Source organism: Macrosteles quadrilineatus, unplaced genomic scaffold (assembly GCF_028750875.1).
Source record: "Macrosteles quadrilineatus isolate MER2022 unplaced genomic scaffold, UCM_ALF_1.0 Scaffold_1__1_contigs__length_201487025, whole genome shotgun sequence".
NCBI lineage: Eukaryota > Metazoa > Arthropoda > Insecta > Hemiptera > Cicadellidae > Macrosteles > Macrosteles quadrilineatus.
Genome location: NW_026542594.1, coordinates 40918436 through 40938134, shown reverse-complemented (window position 1 = coordinate 40938134; position 19699 = coordinate 40918436). Strand labels below are relative to the sequence as shown.

The window sequence follows — 19699 nt, the reverse complement described above, 5'->3', positions numbered from 1 at the left end:
TCATGATGGTTTGCTGAATAAATGTTTTACTAAAATGCGTTATCGTTTTCTTAGCATAAAATAACATTTTGGAATCCAAACAGAAAAAGCAAAACTTATACAGTTAAGACATCAATTAAATTGAATACGCCTGTAATAAATAAGGTGCTACACCAACGAAAACTAATTTGTAAATTACAGTGATGTGATGGTACGTAAAACTAATTCTTGCTGCTACCAACGGTTCTAAGGAAAAAAAGTACCGGTAGGCCTATCAAGGATCGTCGTCGAAAAGGTTGTTATGAATAATTGGGTAGGCGTACGTACCCGAAAGATGGGCTATGGGCCTATTGGCTGTATGGTCCAGCGATTGCATCACACGGTGAGGAGGAACTATTGACTATATATATAGTCAATGGTAGGAACAGAAAATGACACATTGGAAAAGCGAGTTTAGCATCATCCGTAAACCTCTGTTACAAACACCCACTGCAGTTGGGATCTTTTACTTTACACTTTACACAACCACCATTAAAGCGCCGTAAATTAGTGGAAACTTTGTTTCTAAGCTATTGGCGACAATTATTATTAAATTTGAGTTTCCCAGCCGTATACAACACTGATTCAACGTCTTCTTTCTGGTTAAAACTCAAGAACAATTTTATACACAAAGAATCTCTGGTTCCTGACCTGGATGATGCCTAGTTATTTAATTTCATTTACGGTTACACTATTATACTATATTATTGCACTTGCAATTAATTAAATCCGTTATGTAAGAAAGACGTTTTTAATCTCACTTGGTTGGGATTTGCTTTCAAAACATGATCGAAAATCGGTGGGACACACGGGAGGGACTAAGGCTAACATATCTTGTAGTGTCAGCGTTCGCCGCTAGAACTGCTAAGTTGAAAAAATTTAAATTAGTTTATTTTTATTTTTAGTTATAAAATTAACTTTTTAATTATAAAATATTGTTTTAAAATGATAAAATAAATTTTTAATTTTTAAAATTAAACTGTCATAACATAACCTAACCAACCAGACTTGCTGATAATATAAAAACAATATAAAATAAAAATCTAATTAATAATTACTTATAATTGTTAATAAATTATAAAATTAATTTTAAAATTTGGTATTATAAAATTAAACTGCCATAACCTAACCTAACCAACCAAACTTGCTGATATGAAAAATGTGTTGACAAAAAGTTTATGCTGCCAGCGGGATTCGAACCCGGGACCTCCTGAACACCATTCCGTAACGCTACCAACTATGCCACGAACGCCGCTGAAAACACATCATTTCGTTACGGTAATCGTGTCGCCTCAAGAGAAGACATTAGCCACTAGAGATATGACGTCACTACACCTTTAGCCTTAGTCCCTCCCGTGTGCCCATTCCATCGAAAATGGTTGCGGTATTTGTAAACAACATTTGTAAACATATCAGTGACAGCTAGAAAAAATAATCTTGATCCGAACAGCTGTTCGTTATTTCATAGATGATTATGTGATGAAAATTGGACGAAAGCTTGACAAAAATCGCGCAAAAGTGCATTTTTGAACGTCCGTAATTTTATTTACAAAGTAGTTAGGCCATTTTTTTATGGCTAAAGACACTCTCGCCAATCCAGTGAATACATTAAAATGACTTAGATCAAGATAGGTACTCTCGTTTTCCTGGAGAAGATAGCGTAAAATGCTATCTTGAGTGTTAAAGACAGACAGAAAGACAGACAGACAGATATAGAGGTAAGACTCGTTTCTGCTTCTTTAATGTATAATACGCAAAAATAACCTAAAAATATATAATTCTGAGCAATGTACAGAAAAAACTCTAATTTTATTTAGATAGATAGATAGGCCTAGAGATACAGATAGATATACAGGGTTAGTAAAAAGGATGGAGACCCTCTGTTTTTTATTTTAATGGCGCATACTAGAAAAACTAAACTCAGCACACCTTTATGACATGTTATGAAGTACTTTTTGGGCATAACCGTCACTTGGTGTGGCCACATACAGATTGGCCAATGGTTTAAGGGTCGTTTCTAACATACAGATTGACCAAACGTCCTAATGAGCAGGGGCAAAAAATGGGGGCGGAGCTTACAGCATTGATGTCCCGTGGAGGAGGAGCTTTTCTATTCAAGTCAAGTGTTTGATAACTTTTTCTAATCTTACCAGTCACAGAGGTGGCCAAGCTCAAGAGACGAATTTTACTTTTTAAAACACTAAGTTTTATGTAAACTGTTAGGTAAACAAATAAGGTTTTTACATTCAACTGTAGCTTAAACAAAACAGTGCATTCTAATACAAATAATAGGCTATAAAATCTAACTAATTGCTTATTAACTCACTATCAATTTCTTTTCAAGTACACAAAGTAAATTTTTTTTGGAGGTCGAGTTGGTTACGAAATTGTTAGTTTGTTTGACCTAGTTATAGCAATAAGGATAATGTTACCATTTAAAAGTCCTGAAGTGTTCTTTCAAGATTCAAAGCATTAGCATTCTCGTTTGTATGTGTGTACCCATTGTTTGAAAATTACCTTGAATATCTGTCTTAGTATTTTGCACACGATGTTCATTTTTAAGTTTACAAAACCAATCTAGCAATATTCATTATAGGAGTAGTATTTTAACAAAAGTTAAAAAAAGAAAAAGAAATTCCATTGGAAGTGAAATAACCTGAATAAAATGTTCTACCACAGAGTATAAAAATCTACTCACTTATTCAACATTTACGTAAACCAAAAATTAAAATTCTAAACTTCAAATAAATCTTAACATTTTGCCTTAAAATCCTGAAATAAATAATAATTCGTTATTAATATTCAGTCAGCTACATTTTCAGGTGCCGCTAAAAGAAAATAATAACTCCAAATTGGAGGTATTATTCCGTTTGGATGATATTCCGTGAAAGCATATAACCTCGTCATATTAGCTTTTAAAATTGCATAGTTTGTGCTGAATTCTGTTGTCAATCGTCTGAACTTGTTCAAGTTTACAATGAAATTTTGCTTACATCAAAACATATGTCCATAGTACAATTTTGCTTACATCCATACGAAAATTGGGTTATCTGTAAGTCGGTGATGTTTAAGTTAATTCAAGAAAATGTTGTATTATCTATACTACAGTATTATATAAAAATCTAATGGTGTCTGTCTGTATGTGTGTTAGTAATAGGTGCAAAAACTACTGAACCAACTGGGCTTAAATTTTACAAAATTATAGTTACCACAACAAGGACCATTATTGGACTATTCACATTTAAAAACTGACCGTAGGCTTTTGCCCCTTTGGCTTTAAAAAGTTCTGAGGTGAACATTTTAAAAGTAAATATTGATTGGTCTCCATAGCTGCAATGAGAACACTAACAATGTTTGTTTACATTTGCTTTGACATTTAAATGTAAACAAGAACTGCTAAACTGCATATTTCACAATTTCAGAGAGCTGATACAAAGAACTTAAATATAATAGTTTCCATAACTATGAGGTGGGTTTATTTTAATCTAACCTTTTATAATGGATTATTTATTCTAAAACTATGTCAATGATTATAGAAAAAAAGATTCTATAACAGTTGCTGTATTAACTCCGGCTCTGCTTTGGATTTATTAAAGCGTCTAAGTTATGAAAATAATGTTATTGATATGTTTTCATGGAAACAGTATGAAAATTACAATGTATAGATGTTTTGTGTGATTTTGGAGGCTACTTTAAATAAATTCAAACTGCTTAACTTGTGTTAGATTAACTTAACATAACTTGCACATCACATTGTTTTTTATATGTATATTTAGGTAAATTAAGTTATTGTGTTTTGCTAAACCTATGCTTATATTAAACTAAAGAATATCATCAATAACTAAATTGTCGTTGATTTTTGTTTTCTAAAATCTGTTGTACATGTGTAACTATATTTAATTATCAAATGGCAATACAAAATACTCTTTTTTTATCTTAACATAGCTTTCAGTTCACATTTACTTTATTTGATACATTTATTATTTGTGTTTTGCCACACCACTGATTAAATTAAACCAAGGAAAATATCATAAAACTAAGCATTACAGAGTGTTCTGTTGTTTCTAAAATCAATGAAATATCTGTTACTATGTTTACTTAATGGTAAGTGTGAAAATGTAAAGGCAATGGACGATGGAACTGATTAAAAGAACTGGTTTGTACTGTATATTAAGTTGTTTGTTGATATTTTTTATAGAGTAGAATCAGAGATGCAATGAAATATATACTGTATTTGCTATTATATTTTTTAGTCCTTGAGGCTTTGATATTAGTTTTGTCTGCTGTCTTTAATGCTGAATTATTTGTTTGCAATTTTTTATAGTACCTATAGATATAGTTTCTTTAATATTTCAAAAGATTGTATTGATAAGGCACAGCAATATTTCTAAAGTTTATAACAGCTGACTTAGCCTAGTTTTGCTAATGATTTATTGTGAGTGAAGAAACTGAAGATGGAAGGATTTGTGATTTAATATAAAAAAGAGTGAAATTTAAAAAAAAGTGTTAATTTAAATTTAATAATTAGTATTTTTGCAACTTCAAAATTGATATTTAAAATGTCAATAGTAAATGAAAAGATATTTAAAAGGGAGATGAAGTATCATCATGTATGTCAAAGTTGTATTCGAAGATTTTGTCAGGTTTTCTCATATCAGCCTACACAAGATTTAAAATTAATCAAAACCAAAATGGTGCTATCCACTACTTACCAGATTTAAAAGTTATAACTTTAACTTTTCTATTATGGCCATAAAAGTTGAATTTTGTTTCTAAAAGCGTTTGCGGATGTGTAACTATTATATGCAACAGATGTAAAGATTAAAATGTTTCTATTTTGTGTCCTCTTCCCAATGCAAAGCACGGGTACAACAGCTAGTTTAGTATAAAATGTAAAGAAGAAAATGGTTTATAGTATGTCTCATTAGTATTATTAATCTCTCTGAAGTTTCCTTGAAGAGATCGCGCACGCAATGAAAATAATGGAAATATGATGAGTCATCATATTTTTACCCTTAAAAACTACAATATATCGTAGTACTAATATTGTGAAATTTTGTGAGTTTGTTCGTTTGTTTGATATCCAATCACGCATTAACTACTGGTCGGATCGGGTTGAAATTTGGTATGAAGATAGCTCACATTACCGATTAACATATCTAGACATATTCTTATCCCAAAAATCATTTCGGGCTCTGCCCCAATGGTTCCATAGTTTCCAATGTTAACCTTATGAGTATTTATATTTAAAATGAATTAAAAAATGTTGTCAGCTGTTTCAACTACACAAGTTGGTTCTACGATATTCAATAGCATTAAAGAGACCACCTCTGTATCTGGTAAGATTAGAAAACGTTAACAAACAGTTTACTTGAATAGATTAGCTCCTCCCCCACACACATCACTGCTGTAAGCTCCTCCCCCATTTTTTGCCCCTGCTCATTAGGACCTTTGGTCAATCTGTATATTAGAAAAGACCCTCGAACCATTGGCCAATCTGTACGCGCGCCTTGGTGTACATCCCCAAAATGGGGGATTTTGGAGGAAACTCCAAAAATTCAAACACAAAGACCCATCGAGTGACCCCTCCTTTTGAAGGACCAGGTAAAAGAAAACCAACAACGCAAACTAAAGGTCTTTATCTCAATCCAGTAAAAAATGGCTGCCAATTGAAATTCTCAGAAGTTGAATTTAACTTGCAGCTTTCCAAGTCTGGAAACTCCCTGTAAATTTTGTAGCGGCTCACACTAGGAAAACTAAACTCGGCACACCTATTTGGCATGTTATGAAGTACTTTTTTACGCCTAATATCCACTTGCCTACCAAACCCAAAATGGGATATTTTGGGGGAAACTCAAAAGTTTTAAATCATAAGCCCCATCGAGTGACCTCTCATTTTGAAGGTCCTGGTAAAAGAAAACTAACAACGCAAACTAGAGATTTCTATCTCAATCCAGTAAAACATAGAAGCTGATTGAAATATTTAGAAATCGGAAGTAACTTGCAATCTTAAATTCAATTGGCTGCCATATTTTACTATGTTAAGATAGAGACCTATAGTTTGCGTTGTTAGTTTTCTTTTATTATGACCTTCAAAATGAGGGGTCACTCAATGGGGCTTATTATTCAAAATTTTTGAGTTTCCCCCAAAATCCCCCATTTTGGGGATGAACGCCAAGTGGTGGTTATGCCCAAAGAGTATTTCATGACATGCAATAATGGTGTGCCGAGTTTAGTTTTTCTAGTATGGGCCGTTAAAAAAATAACAGGGGGTCTCCACACTTTTTACTAACCCTGTATAGATAGATGGATGACCCACTTTCTAGTCTTGCCCTAAAATATACCCTTGCTTGAGTATATGTAAGTTATGTTTATTTACTCGTTGTAGATAGCACGAGTGTGTATAACATTCCTATTGTTATCAAACATCGTTACAAATCCCTATAAATTACCAAAATTATCGTTATGTTATATAATCGATGTAAAGGTCCGTTTGGGGTCAAAAGAATAACTCATATTATAATAATAGTGTATTTATTTACCCTGTGTATTAAATAGTTAACAACAAGATTTGCATCAAATGACAATGAAATAAATGATTTTATTTGAGAAATAATATATTGCGAGTAAATTATATTATTCTACACCTTACTCATAAAAACATGTTTTAAAATATATGCAATTTTACTTTATTAGTAAGTGATTGTTAACTAAACTTATGTCTGCAGGTCAAAAGTAGGTAATGCTTAGCCCAAGTCTCATGAAATCAAATCAAGATTCCATTTTTGTTTAGAAATGAGCCTGCATAATAGTTGACGTCACCAGTAAACTCTTTGCAAACCCCTGTGTGACTATCCATGGCAATACAAATGTATACAAGTTACATAATCTTTTTTCCTGCATAATACGGATGTTGTACGGTATTTAGTAAGCCACCTCAGCTTTAACATGAAGATGTTCAGTACATATCTGACCAGCTCATCACCACCGTTACCAATGGGTTTTTATTGGTTGAGTATAGAGTAAATATTTGCACAAAAATGGTTTTATAATTATACTATTCTTCACTTTTTGGTTCAAATAATGAACTGTTGTAGATACTACTATGATTTTATACTAATGAAGATTTTGAAGGTGTAGTGACCCTAAAATAAGACATTTTGTCAAAAAAAAAGGGAAAAATGATTACATTTCTTTTGAAATGTTTTTTTCAACTATCAATGCTATTTACAAAACTTTTGTTTACATGTCTGAACAAGCTTGATTGAGTTTTAACAAAATCATCACCTTTTATATAAATCTAACCGTGTTATTTACTCGTTGAATATGTAACCTAAGAATACAAAGAATATATACATATCGTAACAGAACATATCTAACTAAGTAAACTTACTTCACAGTTTTCTGTGCATAAATAACAAATAAATTAACTATACAAACTAGTATTACTCTCTAAAACGATAGTAATTGTATTTCTTCAGTTTTGATTTATATTTTCAATGTAAAGAAATAAAATTTGATGTACAGACGGCGAATTAAAAAAATATTTTACTTATATTCTAGACAACTATAGTGTTAAAGTATTCCAAGGTACAAAAACACTTAATTATACAAAATTGTAACAATCTTTAATCTAACAAGTCATAATCGTCCATCCAGTTAATATATTCTACACTTACATAACGTACACATCAATTACCACACTAACAAATGTTTAGGCCCCGTTTACAGAAATATTTTTACTACTAACTGGAAATATATGATATTTTACAACCTATCCTGTTCACTCCGTCTGAATAATTACAGCAATAAGACAAATATTTAGCCTACATACGTTTCCATTGACGATACTTTTCTTTAAAGACATAGATCGAATAACAAAAAATATTAGATTTTTTAAAATTACCTGATCTTGTAAACATAATGACAACTAAATACAATTTCTAAATTGGCAGTGGTTGAGAACATTCTTTGGGGTATATGGATGTTAACATATTGACTTATTAATATTAAACATATTCTATGTGAAAAGGTACTGTTAAGGTTACAAAAATAAAGGATTCTCGTTAATATCATTAATCGGATTTAAATTATTCTATAATTGAGATACCTTACAACACAGTTATTATAATGTTTGTGACGACACACGACTTCTATAAACTAGTTTGTTGTATCATCCCTCCTGCCTCCGAGGCATCCACAGGCTCGTCTGGTCTGGGGATTTCCGCCTTTATCTCCTGTGGAAGACCTCCCAGCAAGTAGTCCAGGTCGTGGCATATCCTATCCATGACGTCACCGTCGTCGTCGTCTGGCTCCGGGGGCGTCGGAGGTTCTTGTACTGCAGTGTGGACGATAGACTGACTCAGCACGGTACACGGCTCTACATCCACGCTACAGACTACCACACTGGGAGTGTCCACGACTACACTGGTGATGACACAGACTCCTCCGGGGAACTTGCGGGGACTGGCCGGGTACAGCTCCATGTTGACTGGCTCCACCACCCCTCGGTCACAACCTACAACACAACAACCAGCCTATGATGCGGTTCTCAGTATCTAGAATAAGCGACTGGTTCAATAGGTAGGGCCTACTCAGTTTAAAATATAAACTACACAGCAAGCGCTGGTATCAACTGTTGACATGAAAGGCAATTAGTTACAAAGGCAAACCGGTGGTTGGAACGGCGATTCGACAAAGCGACAAAGTGAAACGCTTTGTTGAAACCCCATCATTATGAATGTGAATTCATAATTGAACTATGTAGTCATTAGCATCCGACGATTTTTCGAAATTAACGATCAATAACATGCTGCGTAAGGTACGATTGTAATGCAAGCGGCTTATAACTAAAACTGACAAGCTTGAATTAGTTTCACAAAGGTTTAATGATTAAATATTCTGTTCACAATTAATTAAATACAATAAAGTCATATTCTAATATTTACATACACCTACATGCAATAAAAAACCATAAAATAACTAGTTGTACAATGCAGTTTTCTGCTTAAAACATTGAGGGAAGCAAGCAAATTAATCCAATACTTTTAAAAAGACAATACTAAATATGTTTAACGTAAATGAAAGGTCTGCTTGCAGTATTCAAAGTCAATGGTATATTTGGTTCAAGTCAACGGAATGTATAATTGCTTTATCAAAATCAATGTTAAATCTTGTTTACATAAATAAAATGTCTACTTGCAGTATCCAAAGTCAATGGTATATATGGTTCACTCAAATAGGATGGCTATTCGCAGAATCCAAAGTCGTGTACATCTGGTCCACGTAAATGTAATGTCTACTTGCTACCCAATGTCAATGGTACATCCGGTTCACGTCTACTTTTAGTATCTCAAGTCAATGCAATGACTACTTGGAGTCCCCAAAGTAAATTATGCGTCTGGTTCGCATTAATGGAATGTCCAGCATGTACATCATCTAAAATCTATGGTATATTTGTTTCACATGGACTGAATGCTCATTTGCAGTATCTTGTCAACTATGCATAAGCCTACTTGGTTATTCATTTTGTTATCTATTTTAGATCATGTACATACTGGACATTCCATTTATGCGAACCAGACGCACAATTGACTTTGGAGACTCCAAGTATAGTCATTGCATTGACGTGAACTAGATACAGCATTGACTTGAGATACTAAAAGTAGACGTGAACTAGATGTACCATTGACATTGGGTAATGCAAGTAGACATTACATTTACGTGAACCAGATGTACACGACTTTGGATTCTGCGAATAGCCATCCTATTTGAGTGAACCATATATACCATTGACTTTGGATACTGCAAGTAGACATTTTATTTATGTAAACAAGATTTAACATTGATTTTGATAAATCAAATATACAATACTGTTGCGGGCTTAACGGGTTCTTTACAATAAAAACTTGGCGATTTTATATTAACTATTTATTTACACTATTTACTCTTTATTTACAAATATTAGAATTACCTAACACCTAACTAACCCTATCTAAACCTAGCCAAAGCCTAATCTAATTTACAATGGTTCTACTTACAGCTAGCCTCTACAGGATTTATCACTACTTCTGTTACAACACTGTCACTACACTGTCACTAGTGTCACTACACTGTCTCTACACCGTCACTACACTGTCACTGCCACTAGCACTAGCACTGGTCACTAACACCGACGGGCGCTTGCTGCGACGATTCTCGGAAGGCTCAACTCAACTCAACTGCCGTGTGCCGGAAGACGGTCCCTTATATAAGTTTGCCGTGGAACATTCTGGAGACCCCTGGTAGCCTAGACAAAGGTGTTTACGCCGTAGAAGTGTAGAAGGTTCTAGGGCCCCTATTGAGGTAGTCCGATGACATGGGTCTATTGTCTATCAGTGGTGTGTTCGGAGAAACCCGTGTAAACAAACAACCCTTTTGAGACGGCGCCTGGCTATTGTTGCGCGGGGCTCCTGACTTGTAACACTACCCCCTCCTTAAGACTGTTCTGTCCCAGAACAGATTTCTCTCGAAGGTTGAGATCTTCTGGACAAATGTTTCCGGTCCCCCACGGGTTGAATACGCAGACCACAATGTCGATGCCAGTGTCCTCGAAAAGTTCCTGCACCATATTTCTTACAGTCTTCCATTCCAGTCCGTCGTAACCACATCCCAGCCTTGGAATAGCAAGCTTTTTGATTCCAAACTGAAGAAGTTTGTCTCGCAGGTCTTGCAGGCTTTTCTTCAACGATTCGTAGGAGGGCTTCTGGCTTGACGCTTCCTTCGTAACGAGGTAGAACAAATGCTGTCCATTGCGCTTCAGGTGAAGGGTGGTGCCAATGGCGGGTCTCTGACGCTCAAGATCTTCAGTCCCTCCAAACTTTTTCCTGAAGACTGTGGCTATACCTCGCGACGCTCTCAGGTCTTCTGCTACGCAGTGGGCCAAGGCATAATCCACTGGCAAGGTGAAGAGGTCCTTATATAACAGTTTCAATTCCGCCTTTCCACGTTCCTCGGGCACGACGTCTCTTGGTTCGGTTGAGATGTTGCGAGCTTGTTGTTCATCTTGTTGGCCGTGATCTCCTTTGTAGGGTGCAAGCCTGTTGAAATGGACTATTTTGGGTTTGCCATTTGGTTGCTTCTTAATCCGGTAGATGACGTCATTTAGACGGGAAATAACTTCATAAGGTCCTTCCCACGAGTTCTGGAGTTTTGGCGAATATCCACGACGCCTTCGGGGGTTGTGTAGCCACACAAGGTCTCCAGGTGTGAACCCTCCTTTCTCGGCTTTCACGTCGTACCTCTCCTTCATCCTGTCGCTTGCTCCAGATATGTTGCGGCGGACTTTCTCGTGTATCTCGTCCATCCTCTTCCGCAGATTGGATACGTAATCCTCGCCAACCACACATTCGTCTGGCTTCAAACCATACTGCAGGTCGCATGGAAGACGGAGCTCTCGGCCGAAAACTACGTTGGCTGGAGTCTGGCCGGTGGTTTCGTTGACCGAACTCCTATATGCAAGTAGGAACAGGTGCAGGTATTGGTCCCAGTCCCGCTGATGATCGGAGACAACTTTTGACAGGTATCTCCCCATCGTCCTGTTCATGCGCTCTACCATGCCATCTGACTGTGGATGAAGAGGTGTTGTTCGAGTCTTCCGGATACCAAGAACTTCACACATTCTAGAGAATACCGCTGACTCAAAATTTCTTCCTTGGTCAGAATGAAGTTCGAGCGGGACGCCAAATCTGCTCACCATTTCCTTGATTAATATATCTGCAACTGTTACCGCTTCCTGGTTAGGCAATGCATAGGCCTCTACCCATTTGCTGAAGTAATCCATTGCAACCAAAATAAATCTATTTCCAGAATCGGACATGGGGAACGGTCCTGCTACGTCAATGGCGATGCGCTCAAACGGGGCACCTACGTTGTATTTCCTCATAGGGGCTTTTCGTTTGTTGACAGGGCCATTTGATGCTGCGCAGGTCGCACACCTTCTGCACCAGTCTATGACGTCGTCTTTCTGATTAGCCCAGTAGAAGCGCTCCCTTACTTTCACCAGTGTACGATGCACCCCTAGATGGCCTCCAGAAATTCCATCGTGCACTTCCCTTAGCACTTCAGGAACCCTCTTCCTTGGGATTAATAGTTGGAGTTTTCGGTGCCCTCCTTCCTCCGATTCGACGACTCGCTTCAAAACTCCTTCTTCCATTAAAGTCGAGTTCCACTGCGCTCAGTAGGTCTTGACGTTCTTAGACAATGGAGCAATATCCTGCCACGACGGTCTTCCTTTATCGTTTATCTTCCACTGCATGACGTGTCTTAGGTCTGTGTCTTCCTTCTGGTCCTCTGACAGTTTCTTGCTGTCCCAGTCGTCGTCAACGGCGGTCACACGATGAACTGATGCACTTTTGTCTTCCTTGCGTGTGCAGTGCATGCAGTTGTCCCCGCACGGTCTTCTAGATAGTGCATCTGCGTTCCTGTGGCTCAGTCCCGCACGATGGATTGATTCGAAGTCATATTCTTGTAACCTTTCTAACCATCTTGCAACCTGTCCTTCTGGAGACTTAAATCTTAGCAACCACATCAGTGCGGCATGGTCCGTTCTCAAGAGAAACCTTCTTCCGTACAGATATTTATGAAAATGTTCTATGGACTTAACCACTGCGAGAAGCTCCCTCCTGGTGACACAGTAATTACGCTCAGGTGCTGACAGGACCTTACTGAAGTATCCGATCACATGTTCTTCTCCATCCTGGAGCTGAGAAAGAACTCCTCCAATGGCCGTATTGCTGGCGTCCGTGTCTAATATGAACTTTCCGTCGGATCGTGGGTAGCTCAATATGGGTGCGCTGCATAATTTAGTCTTCAGCTCTTCGAAAGCTTCCTTGCAGTCGTTATCCCAAACAAAGGTCCTCTTGTCTTCGGTCAACTTGGTTAGTGGTTTTGCAATATTAGCAAATCCCTTAACAAATTTCCTGTAGTAAGCACACAGCCCGAGGAAGCTTCTAACCTGGTGCTTATCCTGAGGTACTGGCCAACCGGTGATAGCTCTGATCTTCTCCGGATCCACAGACACTCCTTTGTCCGATACAACATGGCCGAGGTAATTGACCTGTTTGCGGAACAAGTTGCACTTCTTGGGGTTCAACTTCAGATTAGCCATCCGCAGTCGCATGAAGACATTCTCTAGGTTCTTCAGGTGGTCTTCGAAGGATTTGCCTAAGACGATAATGTCGTCCAAGTAAACCAAGCATGTCTCCCATGACAATCCCCTGAGGACGTTCTCCATGAGCCTTTCAAAAGTAGCAGGGGCGTTGCAAAGTCCAAAAGGCAGCACAGTGAATTGCCAAAGTCCTGTCCCAATAGAGAACGCCGTCTTCTCCTTGTCCTCAGGAGCGAGCCCGACCTGCCAGTAGCCACTTCTCAGATCCAAAGTTGAGAATATTTGACATCCTCCCAGAGTGTCGAGTGTGTCATCAATCCTGGGTAGAGGGTAGCTGTCTTTCTTGGTGACATTGTTGAGAAGGCGGTAGTCTACGCAAAATCTTGTTGAGCCGTCTTTCTTTTTCACTAGTACCACAGGTGACACCCAAGGGCTGCTAGAAGGCTCGATGACACCATCCGCTTCCATCTCTTTTATGATTTTCTCAGCTTCGTCACGTTTTGCTAGCGGAAGTCGTCTAGGAGCCTGGCGTATGGGTTTTGTATCTCCAGTGTCTATCTTGTGCTGTACTATGTTTGTTCTTCCTCTAGGTCCGCTTCCGTACTCGAAGACATCTTGCCATCTGGTAATGAATTCCCTTATTTTCGCACTTTGTTGATGCGTCAGCTCCTGACAGGTGCTCTCCACGAAATCTTCCAGCTCCTTCGGCAATCCATTTGGAGATGGCGGACATGATTTTAATTGACGTACCACCGAATTAGCAGCCACGCACGTTCCGATCGTTACTCCTCTTTTTATTGTAACAGGAAAACCATTCAAGTTCATCAGTTGCACCGGATTTTCATGACCTAAGTTAAATAAGGATCTGGCGACAAAAACACCACGTCCGAGCTGGAATTCACTGTCACTTCCTGGCTCCAGAAGAACACTTTGCCCACTAGTCCAATCTCCTTCGACAGTAGTTCGAACGATGACTTGGCTGCGTGCTGGTAGCGTTGTGTCTTCCAGTAGAAGGACACGTGCAGAGATATCCTTTCCACGCCGAAGTATGACATCTTCATCTCCGAAAGTCACTAATCCTCTTGACATGTCCAACTTCAGTCCGAACTTCACCATTATATCGGTTCCCAAAATCACGTCCTCGTCTATGTCGGCAACAAGTGCGCAGTGTTGAAACACGCAGCCGCCGATGTGGAAGGTAGCAACCGTCTGCCCATAGACCTGAGCCAGCTGACCTGTAGCTGTACGTAGAGACCATGATGTTGGTGAAATATCTTCCGTCGACACAGTGTTTGGATTCAGGATGGTCATAGTCGCCCCGGTGTCCAGAAGACAGCTTTGGAGACGCCCGTTCACCTTTCCGTCGACGTAGAAACTGCTCGACTGACTTCCCAGTGAAGCAACTTTAACACTTTTCCTCGGGGCTTTCCAATCGCGGGCTGACGGTTGCCCCTTTCCATCAACCCTCCTTAGTTTTCCTGCTTCGGTTCTGATGTGGTCGAAGGACATTTACTTCGGGGATGTCCCATCTGTCCGCAGCTCCAACAGCGTATCTGCCGGCGACGAGTTTTTAGTGCCTCCAGCACTCTCTTTACTAGCTCCTCGATGTCCAGTGGAGTTGTAGGTTCTACGTCTGCCACGCGGACTCGAGCCTGGCCCCTCACCGACTGTCGCACAGCCTCGAACTCCAGTGCCTGTGTCAGTGCGTCACTCAGGGTCTTTGGTCTGGCGAGCTTCACTGCCTGTTGAGTCTCAGGTTCACGTAGGCCATCTAGGAATTTATCCACCGCCAAACTCTCGTAGACATCATCCGTGACCGATGGATAGGCGTTTCTCACCAGGCGAGCAATGTCGGCTTCAAACTCCTGGAGTGACTCGCTGGGCTTCTGGATCCGGTTCCGCAGCTGTGATCGGTAGAGCTGGTCCATATGTCGATGTCCAAAGCGCATGTCCAATCTTCTTACTAATTCTGCGAAGTTCTTCCGCTCCGCCATTGGCATAGCATGCAGAACTGCTAACGCATCGCCCCGTAGTGCAAGACACAGCGTCGAAGCCTTTGTTTCCTCTGTCCACCCATGGACCATAGCCGCTGTCTCGAAGAGAAGCATGTAGTCCTCCCAGGGGGTTTTTCCATCGAAGTGAGGAACGATGTTCTGAGGGGCAACGGCAGCAATGGTGGGCGCTGGCTTGGAGACGGTTTGTAGGGCGTTTTCATGCTGAAGTTCGCCAGTGCTAGCCGATGACGTAGGTGTGAAGCTTCCTGACGCAGCCATCTCCTGCCTAAGCTTATCAACTAACCTATCCTCTAGATTTTTTTCTATACAGTTAATTTTCTCATCCATTTCATTCATTCTACTTTCTAAACTATCAACTTTGTTCGAATATTCATCTAATTTGTTCAGCATTTTTGATTCTACATTTGACATTTTTGCCTCAATGCTAGCTTCTAAGTTTTTGTTATTTTCTGACATTTTTGACTCTAATGTTTTGCTATTTTCTGAAATTTTAGACTCAATATTAGCTTCTAGGTTTTCTAACGTTTTACTAGTTTCTGAAATTTTTGACTCCAATGTTTTACTATTTTCTGACATTTTCGACTCAATATTAGATTCTAGATTTGACATTTTTGACTCTAAGTTCTTAAGCATTTTATTCATATCAGATATTTCAAATAAAACGTTATCTGGGTCTTCACCTGCATCAATTAAAGCTTGTTTAAGGCGTGCCTGAAGGGCTGATTTAGTTCCACTAGTATCAAGATCTCGTTCTTCTAATTCTCTCCTAAGATCAGCTACTTTTAACTCGTCAAGTTTCACACCTTTGAAAGCCATTTTTATGCAAAACAATTAAAATAATAAATTATTTTTTTCCTTAGTAAACAAATTTACGACAAAAATCACTAATATCTAATACAACCAAAATTAAACTCAATATTTTACAATTAAAATCGCCAAAATAATGCCGCTTTCTGACACCAATTGTTGCGGGCTTAACGGGTTCTTTACAATAAAAACTTGGCGATTTTATATTAACTATTTATTTACACTATTTACTCTTTATTTACAAATATTAGAATTACCTAACACCTAACTAACCCTATCTAAACCTAGCCAAAGCCTAATCTAATTTACAATGGTTCTACTTACAGCTAGCCTCTACAGGATTTATCACTACTTCTGTTACAACACTGTCTCTACACCGTCACTACACTGTCACTGCCACTAGCACTAGCACTGGTCACTAACACCGACGGGCGCTTGCTGCGACGATTCTCGGAAGGCTCAACTCAACTCAACTGACATGGGTCTATTGTCTATCAGTGGTGTGTTCGGAGAAACCCGTGTAAACAAACAACCCTTTTGAGATGGCGCCTGGCTATTGTTGCGCGGGGCTCCTGACTTGTAACAATACGTTGACTTGAACCAAATATACCATTGACTTTGAATGCTGCAAGTAGACCTTTCATTTACGTTAAACATATTTAGTATTGTCTTTGGAAAAGTATTGGATTTATTATTATGTTAATTTTAAATTATGGAACCTCTGTACAGGCTTTCCTTCAGAGGTCCTATATTTCCAGGATGATTGTGTTATTATGTTGATTATACTCTTTGTGTTAGTTGTACATTTTAAATGTTGTAATTTCAAAACTGTAATTATCTGTAGCATTTTTGGAAGTAAAGTCTATTCTTTTCTATTCTAGTAAATTTTACCCACCGGAATCAATTCGATTCTTCTTCCCTTTTGGTATAAGTTTTTAATGTGGTACTTTAGATGATTAGTTGATAAACATAATAACGACGCCATTGTTTACATTTCATTGTTATCTCACAAATGCTCTCATGGTGACCAATCAACCCTATGACCCATGTTAAATTTCTAAAAGTATAAATTCGCGTAGGAAAAAAGCCTTGTAGTCCGATTTGTACCATTTTAGATCAATACCTTTCTATTAGAGGTGGGCCGATACCGATACTCGATACCAAAATACTCTCGATACCAGCCGTATCGAGGTATCGTCGATACTCGATACTTGCCTGTTTTGGGTTCGATACCGATACTGACACTGAACCACTGAATGCTACCTACGAATCGGTGCGGATTTAAGTCAGTTCAGTCAGAGCGCCGAGCGGGTAAATTGCCGTTGCCGTTACGAATCCTAGCTGTTTGCCTACTTAGTTAAATATACTCGCAACTCGAGTCGAGTAGTAGAGGTTAAGCCGATATCGTTGATATTTGACAAGTAAATAATAAGAAAGGAAAATGTTTGCGTTTTATTTAATCCCTTAACCCCTTTCAATGTTGTCATACTAGGCCTAATAATAATCGGCAACCTAGACATCGCTTGCGTCATCCATTTCACTGACAGCGACAGCTGACACTGGGTGATAGTGATAGGTAGTGGCATGGTAGTGGTGTGCGTGCAGCGAGTGCGATGCATTGAAATTTCAGTTCGATTCTAAAAAGGGATGTGTCGATTAACGTCATTGATACCACCATCCATTGACCATTGGTTACCACTTGGACATTGGTATCGGTTCGGTACCAAGAGTCGATTGTCAAAAGTCGATTCCGATGACACCGACACCCGACAGGGATAAATATTTTATTTCAACATTTATTAACTTTATAGCTACAGTATTAGTTTTGTAATCACGGTTAACAATTTTCATAGCCAACTTAGAAACTATCTAGCTCAAAACAGCGACGGTGCCGGTAACATTGTTTAGCTTTCAGCTCATTGCACAAGATGTCAGACTCAACTCATGAGACAACCGGCGCGCGAATGTCCTGCCAACACGAAATTAATTATACTAAACAATGTCTGTATCAATAAGTCAGACATTTAGATGTATTATTTTTATTTTGAGTACAAAATAAATAGCCTAAACACGTTGTTTTTAGCCCAAATGTTCAGTTTCCTCCCTGCATTATACGCATCAATAGAAAAATTATATTCAACCATTAAACTTTAACATCGTCATCGTCGTATGGTTAGGCTTGCTTTATATTGCACCAGAAAGTAGGTCCATATTTATCTGTACTATCTACCTGATTAAAAAGTTTAGTGAAGTTTTAAGTGCTACTATGACACAATGCATTTATTGAAAAATATCATAAGCCCTAGTCCATGTAGATTTTGTAATGTTATAACGAATGGTGAATGTTGACAATAAAAGTATGTAACAACAGTTCTCATTGGCCAGGAAGCGACAATGCACTACCATGTCAGCCAATCGACTTTCGTGTTTCAATGGAGCAAATGACGATTGCTTAGACATCGTTTTATGTGCTTACTGCTTATTGTGGGCGGGATGGGTATCGATATTTTATCGTGATTCGAGATCCGATATGTAGTACGTGTTCGTTTATGCATAATGAGTATTAAAGTATTAAAAAAAACTAAAATAGGTTAGTTACAGACAGGTTCAAAACATCGATTGTTCCGATCCATTTTGACACCCCTACACGGAAGTTGTAGTGACGTCGTGCATAAGGGCCAGGCAGGCCGGTTCACAGTGAATCCACTCTGCCGAACGTGTCCTATACTACTCTTGGTATCATCGGGAACATAGTCAAACACTTTTGTTACTAAATAAAACTATGACATGTTTTATAAAAGCACTCTTTTGGAGATTCTAGTCCCAAAACATAATCTTTATTGTAGGCTAAAAGTAAAACTTATCTATTGCCATACTTTTCTCCACATACGTCGACTTATTCTACAATCTCTTTAAAAATACTAGGTTTCAGTCAAAATACTTTTGTAAAAATTGACAGTGTGCTGTTTTAACACAGTCATTCCTTGACCACGATCGTTTTTACTCACTATAGAGAAAAAACTCTCCTTACAAAAAGTATTTATAGGCCAAGATGTATGTAGTTGTTTTAAAAGTATAACTGCAATTGCTTTTAAAAATAAATACAAAAACTGTCAAATAACTTAGATTATTAGGCCTAAGCCTATTTATAAATTGGAGGAAACTTTATTAGATCTCATCATAGTCAAATTCAAACATTTACAATGTTTTAAAATAATTAACACTCAGAAACGTTTGTGTAATGGAAATCTGCAAGTGACTGACGCCGAGGGTAAGGGAGGGCATGTGAGATGTGAACCAGGCTTTAGAGCAAACAGCAAACTTTCTCTTTTCCTAGCCCTTGTCCCGTTAGACGGTGGGCGGGGCTTCACACTAAATAAACACTCAGTTTATTCATTCACAGTAGAGAAGAGAATAGTTTTTGTGGCAGTGACGTATGTCTCTTGTCTGCTCTTCATAGCTCACACGTAGATTTCTTTTAAAAAATTATAAGTGATAATCTTTATTAAAAATAAGTAAAAAAAATTTGGACATTTTCAAGGAAGAAAAGTTGAGAAATAAAAGTGTTTAAAATAAAAAGGTTATTTGATTAGTTATTCTGTATTTCAGAAATATCCTCATTTATGAATGTGTTTTCAGCTAGACTTGGTGACTTTTTCATAGTTTGAAGATATATAACTGTTTATAACTGTATATAACTGTACAACTAGTG

The 19699-nt window shown here is 38.1% G+C and overlaps 1 protein-coding gene across 1 annotated transcript in view; it reads right to left on the bottom strand.

Annotated features, from left to right (window-relative positions):
* Positions 1-6569: 6569 nt before the first annotated feature.
* LOC128996328 (uncharacterized) overlaps positions 6570-19699 on the bottom strand; it is a 186799-nt gene continuing 173669 nt past the window's right edge. Inside the window, exon 25 of the mRNA XM_054421586.1 lies at positions 6570-8536. Within this exon, the coding sequence (XP_054277561.1) occupies positions 8172-8536 (365 nt within the window). The 3' untranslated portion in view covers positions 6570-8171. The remainder of the gene's footprint in view (positions 8537-19699) is intronic.